The sequence below is a fragment of the Myotis yumanensis genome, unplaced genomic scaffold, assembly GCF_028538775.1.
Source record: "Myotis yumanensis isolate MYYU_CA2020_CCGP unplaced genomic scaffold, mMyoYum1.0.hap1 SCAF_7, whole genome shotgun sequence".
In the NCBI taxonomy this organism is placed as follows: domain Eukaryota; kingdom Metazoa; phylum Chordata; class Mammalia; order Chiroptera; family Vespertilionidae; genus Myotis; species Myotis yumanensis.
This window is the reverse complement of record NW_027223758.1, coordinates 55897040-55918071: the sequence shown is the minus strand read 5'-3', so window position 1 is coordinate 55918071 and position 21032 is coordinate 55897040. Positions and strand designations below refer to the sequence as shown.

General features: G+C 41.5%; 1 protein-coding gene across 1 annotated transcript; it reads right to left on the bottom strand.

The window, feature by feature from the left end:
* Positions 1 to 14904: 14904 nt before the first annotated feature.
* On the bottom strand, positions 14905 to 15356 carry PLP2 (proteolipid protein 2). The gene is given in 2 exon segments (XM_070419510.1): positions 14905 to 14927; positions 14930 to 15356. Coding segments are annotated over 2 exon segments (450 nt in total).
* Between the last annotated feature and the right edge of the window lie 5676 nt (positions 15357 to 21032).

Sequence of the window (21032 nt, the reverse complement as noted above, 5' to 3'; positions counted from 1 at the left end):
CTTGACTAGAGCTTCCCAAATACTAGGTCCAAGAACCAGTGTCAGTTATTGATGGAGTTTTCCTTACCTGAACCCAAATAAGAAGAATCTATAATAATAAAAGCATAGTATGCTAATTAGACTGGATGTCCTTCCAGACGAAGCCGGGGCTGCGAGGGAAGCCCAGGTCCTGGGTGCCAGAGAGAAGCCGGTGCTAAAAAATTCAATGTACTTTCCTTTAAGAAGCAAGAGTAATAGTAAATGGTACAGTTTTAATTATTCTTAATTACAAATTTAAAAATTACCAAGTTAACAACTCTATACAAATATATAAATTAAGTTAGTCATACCTTAATTTTTCTGGTTTTGGGAATTCAGACATCTGGAAATGTATAATTTAGATGAGACTCATTCTAGGACCTAATGAAGAGACTGCAGTGCTGAAAGAATTTGAATGAGACAAATTTGGGAGAGATCATGGAAAAACATCAGAAGGATTTGAGTGTAGACTTGTGTATAGTGAAAGACAATTACGTTGAGCATTCCTTTGCTTTTGGTTATTTGGTAGGAAATAGAGTCAGTTTAATGTTTATGGAATTTCTTTCATAAACATTGATGTGGTAGCTAACCTCCAAAGATGGCCCCCAATGAACCATGTCTTCCAGTATTCAGGGCCTGTGGAACTCTCTCCACTGAATCTGGGCTAGGGCCTAATGACCTGCTTTAACCAATAAATGCAGTAAAAATGGCACTGTGCCTGTGTCAGGCCTAAACTTTGAAAGTTTGCCTGGAAACTAACAGTTCAGTGCTCTGGGAAGTCCAACTAAACTAAGATCACTTGGTGTGAGGAAGCCCAAGCTAACTAACCACATGAAGTGGTCACAGAAAAGACAACTGAGGAATCCAGGAGACCCTGGAAACAGAGACTCCAGATTTATGACCCAAGTTGTGCCATTCATTCCAGCAGCCCCTAGCCATTTGAAACACCCCGGATGACACCATGTGGAGCAGAAACAAGTTAATCCCTCCAAGCACTGCCCACACAGCATTAATGAAAAAATAATAAAATGGTTGCTCCTTTGAGCTAGTAACTTTTGGGGTACTTTCTTAGCAAAAGATAACCAAAGCAGTTGAATTTTATGAAAAGAATTATTGATAGTTAAGTATATAGAGAGATACTAGAGGCCCAGTGCACTGGGGTTGGGGGGTCTCTCAGCCCAGCCTGCGCCCTCTTGCAGTCTGGGACCCCTCACTCCTTATCACCCGCCTGCTTGCTGCTCCTTACTGCTCAGCTCACTGCTCCTTAGCACTGCTGCAGAGGCAGGAGAGGCTCCCACCACCACCGCTGCACTCACCAGCCTTGAGCCCAGCTTTTGGCTGAGCAGTGCTCCCCCTGTGGGAGCGCACTGACCACCAGGGGACAGCTCCTGCATTGAGCATCTTCCCCCTGGAGGTCAGTGTGCATCATAGCCACCGGTTGTTCTGGTCATTCCACCGTAACAGTCACTTAAGCTTTTATTATATAGACTAGAGGCCCGGTGCACAAAATTCATGCACGGGTAGGATCCCTAGGCCTGTCCAGCGATCAGGGCTGATCAGGGATGATCAGGTTCCCTGCCTCCCCCTCTCCCTGCCTCCCCACCTCCTACCCTCACTCCCTCAGTGCCCCGCCACCGTCGCTGGTTGCCTGCCATGTTCCGCACTGCCCCCTGATGGTCAGCACACATCATAGCGAGCAAGCGAACTCCCAGTCTCCCGGTCGAACTCCCAAGGGGACACTTTGCATATTAGCCTTTTATATATAGAGATATATTTGGAGTACCTGTTATACTTTTTAATACCACTATAGAAAAAAGCTGTCCACAATGGAGCATTATAAAGGAATGACAAATTAACTCATATTTACTGTCTTCACTTCAACAAAAGAAATGTCAATCTTTTTAAACAAATTAAGGAATGCTTCCAGATTTTCAAATTATTATAGTTATCATATTCCCATATAAACATTTTACCTGTTTTTTAAAATATTTTTTCAATTTAATGCATGCATACTCATGTCTATTCTGTTTAAAAAACATACCAAAAATTTAGGTACATACTGTAACTTGCATATCAATTATAATAATTTAGTGCCATAAATTGCCTGTAATTTCAAAAATGCACACCACAGATGTGTTAAGAATGTAATATGGCTAATTTTCTATAGAAACTTTAGTTAATATTTCCAAGAAACTAAGATGCTTGTTATTTTTAATATAACATTCCAAAAAGGCATTAAATTTTTTAAAATGTAGAACAATTTTACTTGATTCTAAACAATGTTAGTAAACAGAAAGTTGTGAAATTTTAGGTTCATTTCTGGTTTAAGAGGTTGGTTTTATATGATTAATATTTACCCCAAAGTAAGGTATATGTACTTATTTTTCTTTATTGGAGGCAGCCAATCAAAATAAATCGAGTGGAATATGTTCCTTTACGTAGGAGTACCTCTTTCGAAGGGCATTCAAGCTTGAGAGTCAGTGTGTTATGACATTTTTAGATCTGCTACAGCCTTGGTGCCACTCAGGGAGAGCTGGGATTGTGGGCATCTATCAATATTATAGCAAGGAAAAGTGTAGGGCAAGCTGTGAACACAGAGTACCCTTAAGGACTTCTGACTCAGCCTGGAACGCCTTCCTCTAACATCTGTTTTTTATTTCTTAGAAGTTGCTGTTCCATTTAACTGCAAAAATACTTGCATTGACCCTAAAAACAGAATAGAGAAACAGCTTTCTGTAAAACAACTACTTCCCTGCTCTATGCCATTATCATCTCGGGGACCCTATTGTTACCACACTAACATAACCAAGCATGCAAATGATTGATATTAAAATTTATTCCAAGGGTGTGGACTATTATGTTTGTGGACCCCCCCCCCCCCCCCCTTGAGATGATGGGTGTATGATCACAGTAAGAAAGAGAAGCACAGATCAAGGACATGATAACAGATACACATAGTTGGTCACATACTCTCTCATTTTTTGCAACAGCCTCCTATCCAAGTTTTCCCCTCCTACCCAGCACCACTCCACTGAGTCCCAAGGCTAAGTGTGCTTTCTGACCTATTGCTTTTTAGGTTCTTACATCTTCCTCTTTAGGGCCCTTAAACTGGTGAATTGCCTTTTTTGGCAGTGGCTGTTCACCCATTATCTACTTCTCTTTTTTTTTTTTAAATTCATTACAACTTGTATCACCTATTTCAGTCCCAGCTTTAGGACTTCCACAGCAAACACCTGGAAACAGAAAAATGTCTGTTTCTGACATTTCACCATTTCTCCCACCCTTTCATCACTCAAACACCTCCTAAAAGATAACATTTTCCCTAAAATCTCTGTAACTGGAAGAGAGGCATTGATTCTGTTACTCAAGGGGTTCGCTGCTTGGGGTACTCTATTTAAGAATGAGTACCCCCCCTCCAAAAAAAAAGAATCAGATGTGGGTCCAGCTGGCATGTCTCAGTGGTTGAGCATCGACGTATGAACCAGGAGGTCACGGTTCAGTTCCCAGTCAGGGCACATGCTTGGGTCATGGGCTCAATCTCCAGTGTCGGGTGTGCAGGAGGCAGCCGATCGATAATTCTCTCTCATCATTGATGTTTCATCTCTCTCTCCCTCTCCCCATTCCCTTCCTCTCTCAAATCAATAAAAATATATATTTTTAAAAAGAATGAAATGTAGATATTGCAAGATAGTTTTATTTATTTATTTATTTATTTGATAGTTTTATTTACTTGCAGCAAGTACAGGAGACAGGATTCATATCCAAGCTCTGCCTTCCAAAAAAGGAGGTTTAGCCATTGCTTATATATACTCTTTGATTAATTACATGTTGATTTCAGTTAGTTATACTTAATGGGTTGGGTTCCTATCTAGCTCATACTGGTTACAGTTGGTCTACAAAATATTGTGCTGCATTTTAACATTTAGCAAGAATAGCATTTAGTAAGAATGGCCCAGACCTTGAGATCCTTGTCCTATCTAACAATTATCCATGAGATTTTTCACTCTGCGTTCTTGAGGAATAGGGATAAGGTTCAGACTTCTGTAACTGCTTCCTGCTGAACATGGAGAGAATACATCTTTCAGTTAGAGGAGTGAAATTCTCTGGCTGCCTGACTTATGAAAGTCTTGGAGTCCCATAGGTTCTAGGATTCCTGAGAACAAGAGTGTATAAAGAGAGCACTACTCTAACAGGAGGCATCCTATATAATAAAACCCTAATATGCTAATTGACCAAACAGTGGAACAACCGGTTGCTATGATGTGTACTGACCACCAGGGGCAGACACTCAGTGCAGGAGCTGCCCCCTGGTGGTCAGTGTGCTCCCACAGGGGAAGCGCTGCTCAGCCAGAAGCCGGGCTCATGGCTAGCAAGTGCAGTGGCAGTGGTGGGAGCCTCTCCTGCCTCCACTGCAGGGGGGCGGCGGTAAGAAATGAGGAGTCCCAGACTGTGAGAGCCTCGGACTGCAAGAGGGATGTCTGACTGCCAGGGGGATGGGGCCTAAGCCAGCAGGTGGACATCTCCCGAGGGGTTCTGGACTGTGAGAGGGCACAGGCCGGGCTGAGGGACACCCCCACCCCCCAGCCCAGTGCACGAATCTGTGCACCAGGCCTCTAATGTGCCATAAGAGGTGTCACAGAAGCAGGGGGGAAATCAAGGAGATGGAGACCCTGCCACTCATAAACTCACTACAGTGAGGATCTAGTGAACAAAGTGGACTAGAGTGACAGCCTCCCTAAGGACAAAGATGCCAGCAAGGAAGAGAAGGGGAGAGGTGCTGTGATATTTGAATCTTCACTTATGAGCTAGGCCACCAAGCTATGGTTTTTATTCAGGAATCACGTATTGAGCTGCTAATTCTATCCAGGACTTTGAAGGATAGGTAGGATCTGGGCAGGAAGTGACCATGCAGAAAGGGTGAACCCAGTGGATGAAGCACAGCAATCCCAAAGAGATGCCAGAATGACACTTCTACACAATGTTTTCATTTCAATGTCAGTGTCCCATGTTTTCTCAAGCACAGTGATGTTTGTCATGTGGTCCAGTGAAGAGCTATCCCTCATAAGGCACCTTGGCTTGGGGAGGGAGGACAGCTCAGGAGGAAGTCCTGACACGGCCCTCTGCATTCACTCTCTTAGGATAGTGCCCCACAGAAAAGCCCTCCCACCCCCGTGATGGCAGGATGTACTCCCAGGGAAAACAAACCCTGTGTGTGTGTGTGTGTGTGTGTGTGTGTGTGTGTGTGTACACCCATGCACATACACACAGGAGGAAGGTAATGCCAAACATGTGAGGCCACGCTGTTCAGGCCCACACAGCACAAGGCCCTCTATGATCAGACATCCTGTTTGACATCATCCCCTAGTTGCCATCTACATAGCTGCAATTCAGAGATTAAAGCCCTTCTGAAAATGAGGATAAAAGGAGAAAGTACCACTCACAACCTCTTTGTCCCCAAATCCACTGCCCAGTAGGTGCTGGGACGAGCCTTGATGAGCAGACCACCTGGAGTCTATATAACCCACATTTTGCATCTTTCACAGACCGTGGCTCCTTCACTCCTTGTCCCTAGTTTGGAAATAATAGCTCAAGACTGAAAGTGACAACAGGAAATAGCTTCAGACACAGATTGTAATGAAACAAAAGAGAAAAGTAAGGAGAGTGAGAGATGCCATGAGGGACTGCTCACATGAGGCACTGCCTGGCCCACACAAGCAGAATCAACTCCTACTGTTACAGGTCCTGACTTCTCTCAGCCCTCTGGCCTCTGGATTCCTAGAGAAGATGGGCTGAGACGGCCTACCCGAGGCTTGCCCTCCATGCCCAACACAGGTGGGACTGTGAGAGGCAGAGGACAGGCCCAGGCTATCTGGCTTAACAGCTGGCTCACATGCCACATTTCAGATCCAATCAGCTAAAAATAAGGTTCTAGGTGGTATGGTCTCTCTGCACCTGTCTCCCTTCCAGCTCATAACTTAGCAGTGCAGTATTCTGTTCCTAAATTTAAAACAATGGGCTGCTCCACCTTGCTGCTTCCGCAAAAAGGCCAAGTGCCCAGGGTCATCCCATTCCACTGCCGGTCAGCAGATCCCCAATACCATAGGGGTCTGTGCCCAGGCTGAGTAGGGCCACTCCCCAAGGAGAGGACACAACTTAGAAGCACCTTGTCCTACCTGTGGATGTAGAGAATAAGCTCTCTCACCTTGATCTGACCCCCCTCCCAACTACCCCACAACTTTGGAGGAGAGAGAGGGAACTTGTCCTATCTAGCAATCCCTCATACTCTTTTTTGTTTGCAGACAGTATCTCCGCTAGTTGAATTTATAGAAATTTGTTTCTGTTTCTATTCTTGTCATTACTACTTCTACATGCTCTAGTACATAGTCTAGGACAGGGGTGGGCAACCCTTGGCACGTGTGCCAAACATGGCAAGCCAGTACTTTTTTAAAAAATTGTTTTACATTTATTTTTTTAATTAAATCTTTATTGTTTAGATTATTACAGTTGTTCCTCTTCCCCCCTCCATAGCTCTCCTCCACCCAGTTCCCACCCCACCCTCTGCCCTTACCCCTCCCACTGTCCTCATCCATAGGTGTACCATTTTTGTCCAGTCTCTTCCTGCACCCCCACACCCCTTTCTCCCCAAGAATTGTCAGTCCACTCCCTTTCCATGCCTCTGGTTCTATTATATTCACCAGTTTACTCTGTTCATCAGATTTTTTATTCACTTGATTTGTAGATTCACTTGTTGATAGATATGTATTTGCTGTTCATAATTTGTATCTTTACCTTTTTCTTCTTCCTCTTCTTAAAGAATACCTTTCAGTATTTCATATAAGGCTGGTTTGGTGGTGATGAACTCCTTTAGCTTTTTCTTATCTGTGAAGCTCTTTATCTGACCTTCAATTCTGAATGATAGCTTTGCTGGATAAAGTAATCTTGGTTGTAGGTTCTTGGTATTCATCACTTTGAATATTTCTTGCCACTCTCTTCTGGCCTGCATAGTTTCTGTTGAGAAATCAGCTGACAGTTGTATGGGTACTCCCTTGTAGGTAACTGACTGTCTTTCTCTTGCTGCTTTTAAGATTCTCTCTTTGTCTTTTGCTCTTGGCATTTTAATGATGATGTGTCTTGGTGTGGTCCTCTTTGGATTCCTTTTGTTTGGGGTTCTCTGTGCTTCCTGGACTTGTAAGTCTATTTCTTTCACCAGGTAGGGGAAGTTTTCTGTAATTATTTCTTCAAATAGGTTTTCAATATCTTGCCCTCTCTCTTCTTCTGGCACCCCTATAATTTGGATGTTGGTACGCTTGAAGTTGTCCCAGAGGCTCCTTACACTATCTTCATATTTTTGGATTCTTTTTTCTTTTTGCTTTTCCGGTTGGGTATTTTTTGTTTCTTCGTATTTCAAATCTTTGACTTGATCCTTGGGATCCTCTTGTCTGCTGTTGGATCTCTGTATATTATTCTTTATTTCAGTCAGTATATGCTTAATTTTTTCATATCCTCCAGGGTCTCACTAAATTTATCGGCAGTTTCCATAAAGTTCTTGAAAAACCTTAAAAGCGTGGTTTTGAACTCTATATCCAGTCATTTGCTTTCCTCCATTTCTGTCATTTGTGACCTGTTTCTTTGTCTCCGCATTTTTTATGCTTCCCTGTGTTGGTAGAGTGGCTTTGTGTGCTAGGTGTCCTATAGGGCCCAGTGGCTCAGCCTACTCAATTACCTAAGGTGGACACTCTTGGTGCACCCCTTTGTGGGCTTTGTGCACAGTCTTGTTGTAGTTAAGCCTTGATTGTTGTAGTTATCACTGGGATGAATTGACCTCCAGGCCAATTGGCTGTGAGAATCAGCTGTGTCTACAGTGGGAGAACTTCTGTGCTGAAGATACCCTTATGGGGCAAGACTTGCTTCAGTGGGGCTTTGGTGCTCACTGAGTCTGCCCCCTGAGTGTGTCCCTTATGGATGTGAGGAGTTGTATTGTGGATGATCCCGCTCTGACCACTGGGTACACTGGCTCTTGGATCTAAGGAGATGCTAATTTAGCTTCTGCCTGAGGCTACCCAGCAGGAGCTATGAAGATATCTGCAGATTCCCCTTCCTTTTTTGGGGGTTTGGAGGTGCCCAGATGAGGCCCTGCTGTGAAGCAATGCAATGGGGCCTTGGGCCTTCTCTTGGAAGTTCTGGGTTTGTCTGGCCCAGCTGCAATTTGTTAGGTAATTTTCAGGTTGCAAAGGGCCAGGGCATTCATATGCAAAAGCCTCTGCCGCAGCCTGGGTGGGGCGGGGTCTCAGGGAATCAACAGGGCGAAGCAAGCAGCTATGGCTGATCCTCAGCCCTGCCCTAAGGGGTCCCATGTCTCAGTGTCCAGGTAATTGCTGCAAGGACCTCTGAGGGAAAGCCACCCTCAAGTTCTGAGTTCTGCCTGCTGCCAGACAGTCCAGTTTCTCCCCGTATGAGTCCTGGGTCCCCAGAGACTTCCCAGAACCAGAGTTCCAAGCAGTCGGGAGCTTGTGACTCCCTCCCTATTCAAAAAGACAGCCGTGTCCTCAGGTGCCAGCCCTTTTCCGCGCGCGCGCACTTGAGCCTCCGTACCTCTGCACTTTACTTCCGCAGCTCCTCTGAGTCTCAGTGTGCTTTTCTCTTTCCTTCTAGTTGTAGAATTTCCACTCAGCCAGCCTTCCTGTAGTTCTGGATGATGTCCGTTTTGTCTTTTCATTGTATTTTTGAAGTTGTTGTGGGAGGCAGCAATTTCCGGTGTTTACCTATGCCGCCATCTTGGTTTCTCTGGCATGCCAGTAACTTTTGCTGGCAAGCGAAACCCTCTCTTATAATCTTCCATTTACAAATTTTGTGAACATTTGAATGACTTAAATTACAAGGAACTGGCAAGACACTTGATGTTATGTTTGGTTACATAAAGGCTTTTGAAAAGAAACTGGAAGTCTTTTTTTTTTTTTTCCCACATGAGTTTTTTTTTTTTTTATTAAATCTTTATTGTTCAGATTACATTTGTTCCTCTTCCCCCGCCCCCATAACTCCCCTCCTCCCAGTTCCCGCCCCACCCTCCGCCCTCACTCCCCACCCACTGTCCTCATCCATAGGTGCACGATTTTTGTCCAGTCTCTTCCCGCATCTCCCATTCCCCTTTCCCCGCCAAGAATAGTCAGTCCATTCCCTTTCCATGTCCCTGATTCATTATAATCACCAGTTAATTCTGTAAAGAATTGTTTTACATGCTGTGTATACAGTTCTTGTATACTGTTTTTCAGTTTACATAATCAAATAATCATTTTTTTCTTAAACATAAATTTTAATACCTGCATAATATTTCATCCCAGTTGTTTATCATAGCTTATTTATCCATTACTACTCTGTTCATCCTATAAATAGTGTTACTACAAACATTTTTATTCATGAGGTTGTTTTTTTTTTGCTTTGTGTTCCATTTTTGAAACCTTGGCCAAGGATATTTTTCCATTGATTCTTAGAGAGAGTGGAAGAGAGAAGGAAAGACAGAGACAAATATCAATGTGAACACATCAATTGGTTGCCTCCTGCATGAGCCCCAACCAGGGCCTGGCAGGGAGGAGTCTACAACTGAGGTAGGTGCCCTTGACTGGAATCGAACCCAGAACCCTTTGGTCTGCAGTCCGACACTCTCCTCTGAGCCAAACTGGTTAGGGCACTGTTTTTTCTTAAGAAAGAAAAATTACATACATATGTAATTGATTTCAGAGAGGAAGGGAGAGGGAGAGAGAAATGGAAACATCAATGATGAGAATCATTGATCAGCTGCCTCCTGCATTCCCCCTACCGGGGATTGAGCCCGCAACCCGGGCATGTGGTCTGACTGGGAATCGAACCTTAACCTCCTGGTTCACATGTAGATGCTCAACCACTGAGCCACACCAGCTAGTCTGTTACTTTTCTTTTAAAATAAGTTCCTAAGCTGTTGTAATCAGTTATCATTACATATTATTTTTTGGAATAACTTTTCAAGAACCTCCCTATTCCTCTCCATTCCACTGGCATTTAAACTGAAAAATATTTTAAATTTATAACTTAATTTGTAAATAAAATCTTTATGATATTCCATCTTCCCAATAAAAAATTAGTAACTTTTATTCAAAATTTAAAAATATATATGATAATGTTTTATACACTGAGTGGCCAGATTATATGACCACCCCATCAGTACTTTGTTGGGCCACCTTTTGCCTTCAATACTGCAGTGATTCTTCTTGGCATTGACTCCACGAGATGTTGAAAGGTGATTCGAAGAATCTGACACCATGCCTGATGAATAGCACTGTCCGGTTCTGTGAAATTTGATGGTTGTGGAACCAGTTGCCTGATGGCTCTTTTAACTTTGTCCCACAAATGCTCAATTGGATTGAGATCTGGTGATTGTGGGGGCCACCTAAGCAAGGTAAAGTCTCCCTCATGTTCTTGAAACCACTCCTGCACAATACGAGCACCGTGGCATGGCACATTGTCTTGTTGGAAGAAGTCACCTCCATTGGGATATGCCATCAACATGATAGGATGAAGTTGATCAGCAACAATACTTAGGTATGTTGTGCTATTCAGACGTTGTTCCACATGAATTAAAGGGCCCAAATCATGCCAGAAAAACATGCCCCAAACCATAACACTGCCCCACCAGCTTGAAGGGTTGTACTCATGCATGTGGGGTACATGCTTTCATGCTGTTTCCGCCAAATTCTCATTCTGTCATCTGCATGATGCAACTGGAAACGTGATTCATTGGACCACATGACTTTTTTCAAATGCTCAACTGTCCAATCCTTGTGTTCCTGTGTGAATTGGAGACATTTTATCTTGGTAACTGCAGATAGCAAAGGTGTTCAAACAGGCCTTCGGCTTTCCTATCCTATATAATGCAGTGTACGGCTAATTTGCCTACAAATGTCAGGTGGTCATAATAATCTGGCCACTCAGTGTAGATTTTTATCACCTGGGCCACACATATTTCTCACTGTGATTATTTCTGAGTATCCTAAAACCATGATTGCTGTACTGTATAGGAAGTTTGTTTTGATTATTTGATGATTATTGATAGAAGTATTGTTGATTATGATATAGTTATCTTTTACACAGCCATTTTACTGAACTGCTATTTGTGCTTCTATGATTGATTTATTTCACTTAGCATAATACCTTCTAGGCCCATCCACGTTGTCACAGATTGTAAGATTTCATTTTTTTTTAATGGCTGAATAATATTCATACATATATTAGAGGCCTGGTGCACAAAATTCATTCATGGGGGGTAGTCCCCTCAACCCGGCCTGCACCCTCTCCAATCCGGGACATCCCTCTCACAATCCTGGACTACTGGCTCCTAATCACTCACCTGCCTTCCTGCCTAATCACCCCTAACTGCCCCCTCTGCCAGCTTGGTTGCCCCTAACTGCCCCCCCTGCTGGCCTGGTTGCCCCCAACTGCCCCCTGCCAGTCTAGTCGCCCCTCACTGACCCCCCTGCAGGCCTAATTGCCCCCAACTGCACCCCCTTGCTGGCCTGGTTGCCCCTAACTGCCCCCTCCCCCCACCGGCCTGGTCATCTCTTACTGCCTCCCCTGCCGGCCTGGTTGCCCCCAACTGCTCCCCTCTGCCAGCCTGGTCACCCCTAACCTGCTCTCCCCCCGCAAGCCTGGTCACCTCTTACTGCCTCCCCTGCTCCCCTGCTGGCCTGGTCACCCTCAACTGCCTCCCCTGCTGGCCTGGTCACCCCTCACAGACCCTCTGCCAGCCTGGTCACCCCAAGCAGCCTGCTGTTCAGTCATTTGGTTGTCCCTCACTAACCCCCCTGCGGCCTGGTCATAGGCAGCCAGCTTGTGAGGGCATGAGGGTTAATTTGCATATTACCTCTTTATTATATAGGAGATATATATATATATAAAACCACTTTTTTGTCTACTCATCTATTAATGGGCAATTGGGTTGCTTCCACAGCTTGGCTATTATAAACATGCTGCATTAAACATAAGGGTGCATATATTCTTTTGAGTTAGTGTTTGGTGTTTCTTCAGATATTTATCCAGAAGTGGAATCACTGGGTTATAAGGCAGTTCCACTTTTTAGTTTTTTGAGAAACCTCCATCTATGTGTTTAATTTCTATATTTGCTTCCAGTCCTTGTAGAGAATTTTTCTTGAATTTTAATTTTTACTCATTTTGAGTGGTCTAAAGTAAAACCTTAATTTTAAAATGAAGAATACTTAGGTGAGAGCTAGAAAATATCTAAGAATGTCTGTTGTCCTCATACATCAATGATAACATGGATAGATATAGTAGTTTTGATTCACAAATTTTGCCTTAAAAACTTTTTGGATTTACTCCATTATTTTTTAGTCTTCGTGCTACTGGGGAAAAGTAAAAAACCAACCTGTTTTTTTTGCTACTTTATAGGAAACATTTTCTCGTGCAGCTCATGTAGGATTTTTTGAGTATTTATGAAGTTGAAAAATACTAGGATAATACTACTGGTGGATCTCTCGTCTTTTTTTTTTTTCTGGAAGAGGGTACTTTTTAAAAGACTCAGGTATTATATCACCTCAGGAAAATTTTCTTATACTGTATTAATTTATTGTCTATGCTCCATTGATCTTATTTTCTTCTTTTGGAACATCTATTCTCAATACTTAGGATCTCATCTTTGTTCTACTTATGTCTCTCTCTCTTTTTTTCCTATGTTCTTCTACATTTTGGAAAACCTTCTCAAATAAATTTGCCTTCTGAAACACTGATTTTATTTATTTGTTTGTTTGTTTTTCATTGAGAAAGCTGTATCCAGCCTCCAGAATGGATTTTATTTGAGTTACTGCATTTAAATTTTTTGGTTTCCTTGAGGAATTGCCTAGCATGTTTTCATTTCACTTTATTTTCATTTTAATTTGGCCTGCTCTTTTTCTTTTTTTTTTTAATAGCCCATTCATTGTCATAGGCACAGATATTTTTTTAAAAAAGATATAACTTTATCTAATAAAATGAACAAATCTTAGGTGTACAACTCAATGGAATTTTACATATGTATACACTTATGTGAGCACTAACCAAATCAATTATAGAACACTTTCAATACCCCCAAATATTTCCTCATCTTCTCTCCCCATAAATCCATCACTAAGGTTAATCAATATTCTGATTTCTATCACCATAGATTAGGTTTATGTGTTTTAAAATTTCATAGAAATGGAATCACACATTATGTACTCTGTTGTGACACTTTTACTGCTCTGAACCTTCCCTAGGCCCCCAGGCAATCCCTGAAAGGTCCGCAGTATTTCCTATCTAGAGTATGTCAGCTATTTTACAAGCATCAGAGGAAAAGAGATAGAAGGCACCATCACATATGGCGATTGCTAGTGGCTTTCTATGATTTTTTTTTTTTTACCAGTGTAAATCTTAATTGTTAAGAGATCTTATGATACAATCCAATATGAAAAGCAAAAATGGGCTGTGCTAATTAAGAAAAGGAGTAGCACCAGAGAGTCCAGCTACTTCCCAGTACTTTTGGCCCTGAAAGGGCTCTATGGACTGCTTAGAGCTTGGAGTAGCATACATTCTAAATCATTATCCTAGACATCAATAAAGGCTATTTGTGCAAGGCTGAAGAATAATATGAGAAAGGGCATCGAGATATCTCAGCATAACTAGAATGTTTGAGTTCTGACTTCGGGCATTTATTTTAAGGATACACTTGATTGTTGTTGTCTATACTTAGCACTCACTCTTTACCCAGTCCTATCCCAGACAGCTACTGAGGGAGTTCCATTAAACTGTGTGATCTTTAAGACCTCTGTCTTCCATTATGTTAAATTTTTATATCTTCATAAACATCCTTAGAAAATTTTCCTTACATCGAATATTAAGATATGGCTTCCAATTATGACCACGATAGAGTATATCTATTATGGGCTATCTCTCCTCCTGATTACAACTAAAATCTCTGGAGAAAATACACAAAAACAATACCTGAAGGCTATTAAAAGTAAAAAAAATCAGGTCAATTGTGGACTGGAGTCAAAACTTAAAGAAGCAACATATTTGAAAATGAGTTTTCCATTATTTCCCTTTTTTTCTCATATGGCTTTGCCCCAAGAACAGGCCCCAAGTACACAGCTGCTAAGTTAAAACTCTAAAGAAACCTCATATTTTGCACAGAAAAACTGAGAAATAGGTACTCTGTGGGGCAGAGAGTATAGGAGGAATCCAGGAGAGAAGTGAGCTGGAGAAGAAGATGGCTCAATACTGTGTAAGAAACAAGACAAGTCCCCAGTTTACCCTTGAGCTTCATAAACATGGGACAGACCAAATCAGCAAACATTTTGAAACTTGAACTAAGTGTTAAACCACCAACCAGGTCTGAACCAACCTCTTAGAGATGTACATGTTGAACATACCCAAAGCAGCATCAATAAGGTTTAAAAAACTGAACTGAGATTGGAACTGCTGCCCACAGAAAGTAATTTTTTTGGTTCTAACAATCTGTTTATTATTTATTTTTTCCTCCAGTGAACCACCCCCACACAGAGGTGGTTATTTGGAGTGGTATTATAAGCTGGACCCTGGAGTCTGAAATCTCAGGTGCCTTCCTCACTCATTTTGTGGCTTAGGTTGGGGCATAGTCCAGGCAGAATTAGTGTCTCCTTTTGGATACTGCACAATGGGGACTTAGGTGCATCCATAAAGGTGGCCACAATCAGGAGGGTTGATTGGCAGGATGGAAGACAAATTATTCCAATAAAGGCATTTTTTACCTCAATAGGGAGCTAGGAGTTGGCTGGACATGTTATAGGGGTGGAGGAGTTCATTCAATGAAGGAGTTATTTGCAGGTTGCAGAGAGAAATTAAGGGAATTCACTATGCTGGGCCATCTGCAGGTCAGTAGAGGTTGCTGTATGTCTTTACTGCCTCAAGGGGAAAGAGATAGCCGTATCATAGCCAAAGAAGCATACAGCGAATATGCCCATAACCCCTTCGATGGTTGCAGAGCTACTTTCTTTCACAGAAAGGGCAGGAATGGAGGCGATCAGGTAGAGAATCGCTGCTACAAAGCTTCGGAGAAAATCACACCAGGGCCAGCTGATCCAGGGTATGTTGTTTTGCAGGCCACCTGAGTAGATGATAAAGAAGAAAATACCAAGGACCAACTCAGCCACCGACAGGTTGTAGTATTCTGCGCCCCGGAAGCAGCACAGAACCACTATGCAGAATATAATCTCAGCTATCAGGAGAACTGCCTTTTGGGTGCGCAAGAAGTTGGTAAAGGTGGTCCTGAAGCTGGGGGATGAGGTGCGTTGGGGATCCACCATGGTGTCAGCAACAGTCCTTGGGGGGTGCAGAGGATCTGCTCACTTGCTGGCAAGTTTGAGGATGCTGCACACTCCGATGTCTTGCCTGCTGTCTAGAAAGTGATTATAAAAACTTACAGTCTGTAGCTTACTGGGTTGATTACCTGATAAAACAACAACAATAATAATAACATCCCTTAGAAAATTTTAACAGAATTCATGTCTACAAAATTTAATATTCAAAAAGTTTAGGATACAACCCAAAATTACGTAAGCAAAGGACAAGGAGAATGTGACCAATTATCAGGGGAAATGATAATCAACAGATACCAACCCCAAGATGACATAGATATTGAAATTATAAGGCAAAGGCTTTAAAGCAGATACTAAAATAAATTCCATGAGGTAAAGACAAACACACATGAAATAAAATAAGTGGAAAGATGAAAGTTCTTAGCAAAGACATTACATTTTTAAAAAAGAACAAAACTATTGCCCTAACTGATTTGGCTCAGTGGATAGAGCGTCAGCCTGCAGACTGAAAGGTCCCAGGTTCGATTCTGGTCAAGGGCATGTACTTTGGTTGCGTGCACATCCCCAGGAGGGGGTGTGCAGGAGGCAGCTGGTCAATGTTTCTCTCTCATCGATGTTTCTAACTCTCTATCCCTCTCCCTTCCTCTCTGTAAAAAATCAATAAAATATATATTTTTTTAAAAAGAACAAAACTATTGAAACATACATTCTACTGGATGCGCTTAAAGATGACAGAGAAAGGAGTCAGTGAACTTGGAGAAAGATTAATAGAAATTACCCAAATTTGAAGAACAAGAGAAAAAAGATTGTAAGAAACTGAATAGAACTTTAGGGAGGCATGAGACTACATAAAAAAATGTAACACTAATAACAAAAATATTGATGCTGAAAATAATTGGTCATAGGATATTTGGGGAAGCAATGGCTGAAAACTTCCCAAATTTTGGTGAAAGACTTGAAGATTCAAAAAGTTGAATGAAAGTAAAACAGAATAAACTCAAAGAAAATCACATCTAGACACATTATAATCAAACTACTGAAAACTAAATGTAAAAAAAATATATATCTTGGGCAGAGTCCAAGTTGATGGCAGGAAGATGCTGAATTCACCTCCTCCCATAGGCACAGCAAATGTACATCTACATATAAGGAATTCCTTCTGAAGAACAACTGAGGCTGATCAAACAGCTTCTGCACAACAAGTGATAGAGGGACCACATAGAGAAGGGCAGGAGAGATGGAGACAAGGTAACTATTGGCGATGTAGCCCCATGCTGAGTACTCCAGTAGATGGGGAAATCACTGAGGGGCCCATGAAGACTCACCAGCACTGGGGCACAGCAAAAAAAAAAAAAAATTACTTTAGGCTGTACATAAAGGATACCAATCTACTAACCCCACAGTACCTGCCAAATGAATGGGGAACTGTTGGAATTCTCTCCAGGATCAGAAGTGCGGGCAAACACTATGTTCTACGTTCCCCTACCACACTGAAACCATGAACTGGAGCACTTTCCAGGCACTTGAGCTGACTTGCCAACGCTGCCCCAGTGCATCCCAGACTCCTGACACTCACCAGCTTCAGCAGTTTCCCTAAATATGGCCCCAGCACGTCCCAGGAACGCCAGTCCAGCTCCAGTCATTCCGCCAGTCTGGCCCTCGTGTGGAGCACCTGAAACCCCTTGACTATGCCTGCTCCAGCTCTGGGTATCTTTTCAGGGCAGTCCTAGTGTGGAGCACTGTTGGGCTCCCTGACTGCTATCTGCTCCAGCTCCAGCTGGCTTGTCAAAGGTGCCTTGACCCCCTACATAGGGGTCACTCCTTCAAGACCGGGAGAGGTAGCTGTTTTATCTCATTCATAGAAACAAACACATAAAGCCAAATAAAATGAGGAGACAACGGAATATGTTCCAAACAAAAGAACAAGATAAAACTACTTAAGAAACCTAATGATGTTTGCCCGCACTTCTGATCCTGGAGAGAATTCCAACAGCTCCCCATTCATTTGGCAGGTACTGTTAAGAAACATAATTTATGTGCCATAATTGTGGGAGAGATACAACTGGCATTTAGTGGGGAGAGGTCAGAACTATTGCTAAACATTCTACAGTGCACAGGACAGCTGTCCAGAACAAAGAATTATCTGGTTCAAAATATCAGTAGTAGTAAGGTTAAGAGACTTTTCCCTAGAACGAGAGAGAGAGAGAGAGAGAGAGAGAGAGAGAGAGAACAAAAAAGCAATAGATAAAGTAGAATAAACTACCCAAAAGAACAGGGGAACAAAAAAGTAGAACAAGTACAAAACATATAGCAAAGTAATCGGTGATCAAAGTAGTCAAATGGGATTAAAAAATCTCCATGTGGGTCTCAATAAACCCAGTTTAAATATAAGGACTTAGGTAAAAAGTAAAAGAATGGGAAAAGATACACCATGCAAACAAAGATAGAGTGGCTATTTTAATTTCAGAAAGAGTAGACTTTACAGATTTATAAAATAGTCATTTTACCAAGAAGACATACAAACCTAAATGAGTATGCCTCTAATAACAAGCTTTAAATAAAATACATGAAGCAAAAACAAACATTGAAATTTTTAAATAAATTAAAATAATACAAATTATGTTAATTGACCATAATAAAATTATAAATTAACAGCAAAACAATTCCTTTTTAGTTTTGCATGTGAATGTCAAAATGTTTGACCACCAGTTGCTAAAAAAAAACTATTCTTTCATCATTGAATTTCTTTGTCACTTTTGTTGAAAATCAATTAACCATTTTTCTTTGCGTCTATTTCTGAACTCTTTATTGATTCTATTCCATTGATGTAAATGTTTATTTTTACCAGTACTACACTGTCTTGGTAACTGTAGCTTTATAATGAGTTTGAATCAAGTATTCTAAGTGTTCTATTTCAAAGTTGTTTTGGCTGTCATAGGTACTTTGTTTATGGAAATTTTAGAATCAGCTTGCTAATATTTACAAAATACTCTGCTGACATTTTGATTGAGATTGCATAAAATCTATAGATCAATTTAGGGAGAGTTAACATCCTCATAATATTAAGCCTTCACATCCATTAACACTATTCTCCCCATTTATTCGGGTCTTTTTAAAATTTCTTGCATCAATAGCTCATAATTATAGCAATATTTTGTTAGATTGTATCTAAATATTTCATGTTTTATACAATTGTATTGAGTATTCTTTCCATTTCTAATAGCTTTTGCATGTATATAGAAGTCCCACTGATGTTTGTATATGGACCTTGAATCGTGTGACTTTCCTGAATTCACTTATTAGTCCCAGTAGCTCTTTTATATATTCTCAGGGGTTTTCTATGCATTGTCAGCCAATAGAGACAGGTTTATTTATTTATTTTCAATCTGTATTTATTGTACTTCTTTTTATTGTGTTATTGCACTGTTTTGGCCCTTTCGTACAGTGTTGGATAAAAGCAATATAGGTGGACATCCTTCACTTGTACCAGGTCATAGCGGAAAACATTGTCTTCCACCATTATGTTAGTTATAGGTGCTCTCTATTACAATAGGGAAATTTCTTTCTATTCTTGGTTCGATGAGGTTTGTGTGTGTGTTTTTTTTTAAAAAAACTGTTTTTAATTTTTAATTTTAAAATTCAAATATGGATGCTTTTTGGCATCTGTTAAGATGACTATGTGGTTTTTCTCTTTTATTGTTGATATGGTAAATTACATAGTTTTTAAATTGTTAAACCAACATTTCATTTCTTGGATAAACCCCCAATTTATCATGAAGTATTAACTTTTTTATATATTGCTAGATTTACTTTAGTAACATTTAAAAAGTATTTTTGTGTGTCTATGTTTATATTCTCTTTCTTTCTCCTTTTTTCCTCCCTTTTCTTTATTGTTTATTTCACTATCTTGATAATGCTAGACTCATTAATAAGTTGTGAAGGGTTTTTTCCTTTACTATTTTCTGGTAGAGTTTGTGTAGAATTGTTATAATATTTTTAAATGTTGGGTATAACTCACAAGTGAAAGCTGGAGTTTTCTTTGTTGGCAGTTTTAAGACATAAATTCTATTTCTTTTGTACATATTAAGGTTATTCAGGTTCAGTTCCGAAGATGGCGGCGTAGGTAAACGCCGGAGACCGCTGCCGCAAACAACCATTTCAAAAATACAACTAAAAGACTGAACGGACATCACCCAGAACCACAGGAAGGCTGGCTGAAGAGAGACTCTACCACTAGAAGGAAAGAGAACAGCAAATCGAGGCTCAGAGGCGGCGCAGTGTGGAAAATACAAAGGTACCGAGGTGCGCGCGCAAAGCAGGCTGGTGGCTGAGGGCGCGGTTGTCGTTTTCGGTCGGGAGTGAGTCTCAGACTCTGGGCTACAGATCCGGGCGAGTCTCTAGGGACCCAGACTCAAACGGGAGAAGCGGGATTATCCGGCATCAGTTGGAACCTGAGGGCAGCCTTCTCTCCGAGGTTTGCAGCGGCTGCCGGGGTTCTGAGAAGCAGAGCCTCTGGGAACGGGACTGAGCGTGGCCATAACTGCTCCCTCCGCCCGCCCTGTTGAGCCCGCCCCGCCCAAACCCTGCGCACAGCCATTTGCCGATCGCCTCAGGCAAAGGCTGGATTAGCGCCTCCCCAGAAGGCAGACGTTTTCCATACAGCTGATTCCTATAGCCAGTCGGCCTGGCGGTCAAATCCCTCTAGTGTTAACTACAACAATTAAGGCTTGGCTAGAACAAGACTGCGCACAGAGACCACAAGGGGGTGCACCAAGAAAGCATAAAAGATGCGGAGACAAAAAAACATGACAGAAATGGAGGATATGGAGCTAAGAATCGCAATTTTGAGGGCTTGCCATAAATTTGTGCAGAGCCTCACGAAAACTAATGAGACCCTCGATGCTACGATAAAGAAATTAGAAAGTAAGCATACACGGACTGAAATAAAGAATATTATACCCAATAGCAGACCAGAGGAGTACAATAATCAAACCAAAGATTCGACAAAAAACACCCAATTGGAAAAGCAAAATGAAAAAAGAATCCGAAAGTGTGAAGATAGTGTAAGGAGCCTCTGGGACAGCTTTAAGCGGTCTAATATCAGAATTATTGGAGTGCCAGAAGATGAGAGACAGCAAGATATTGAAAACCTATTTCAAGAAATAATGGCAGAAAACTTCCCCCATCTGGAGAAAGAAATGGACTTACAGGTCCAAGAAGCGCAGAGAACCCCAAACAAAAGGAATCCAAAGAGGACCACACCAAGACACATCATCATTAAAATGCCAAGAGCAAAAGACAAAGAGAGAATCTTAAAAGCAGCAAGAGAAAGAGGCTCAATTACCTACAAGGGAATACCCATACGACTGTCAGCTGATTTCTCAACAGAAACTTTGCAGGCCAGAAGGGAATGGCAAGAAATATTCAAAGTGCTGAATACCAAGAACCTACAACCAAGATTACTTTATCCAGCAAAGCTATCATTCAGAATTGAAGGTCAGATAAAGAGCTTCACAGATAAGGAAAAGCTAAAGGAGTTCATCACCGCCAAACCAGTATTATATGAAATGCTGAAAGGTATCCTTTAAGAAGAGGAAGAAGAAGAAATAGGTAAAGATACAAATTATGAACAACAAATATGCATCTATCAACAAATGAATCTAA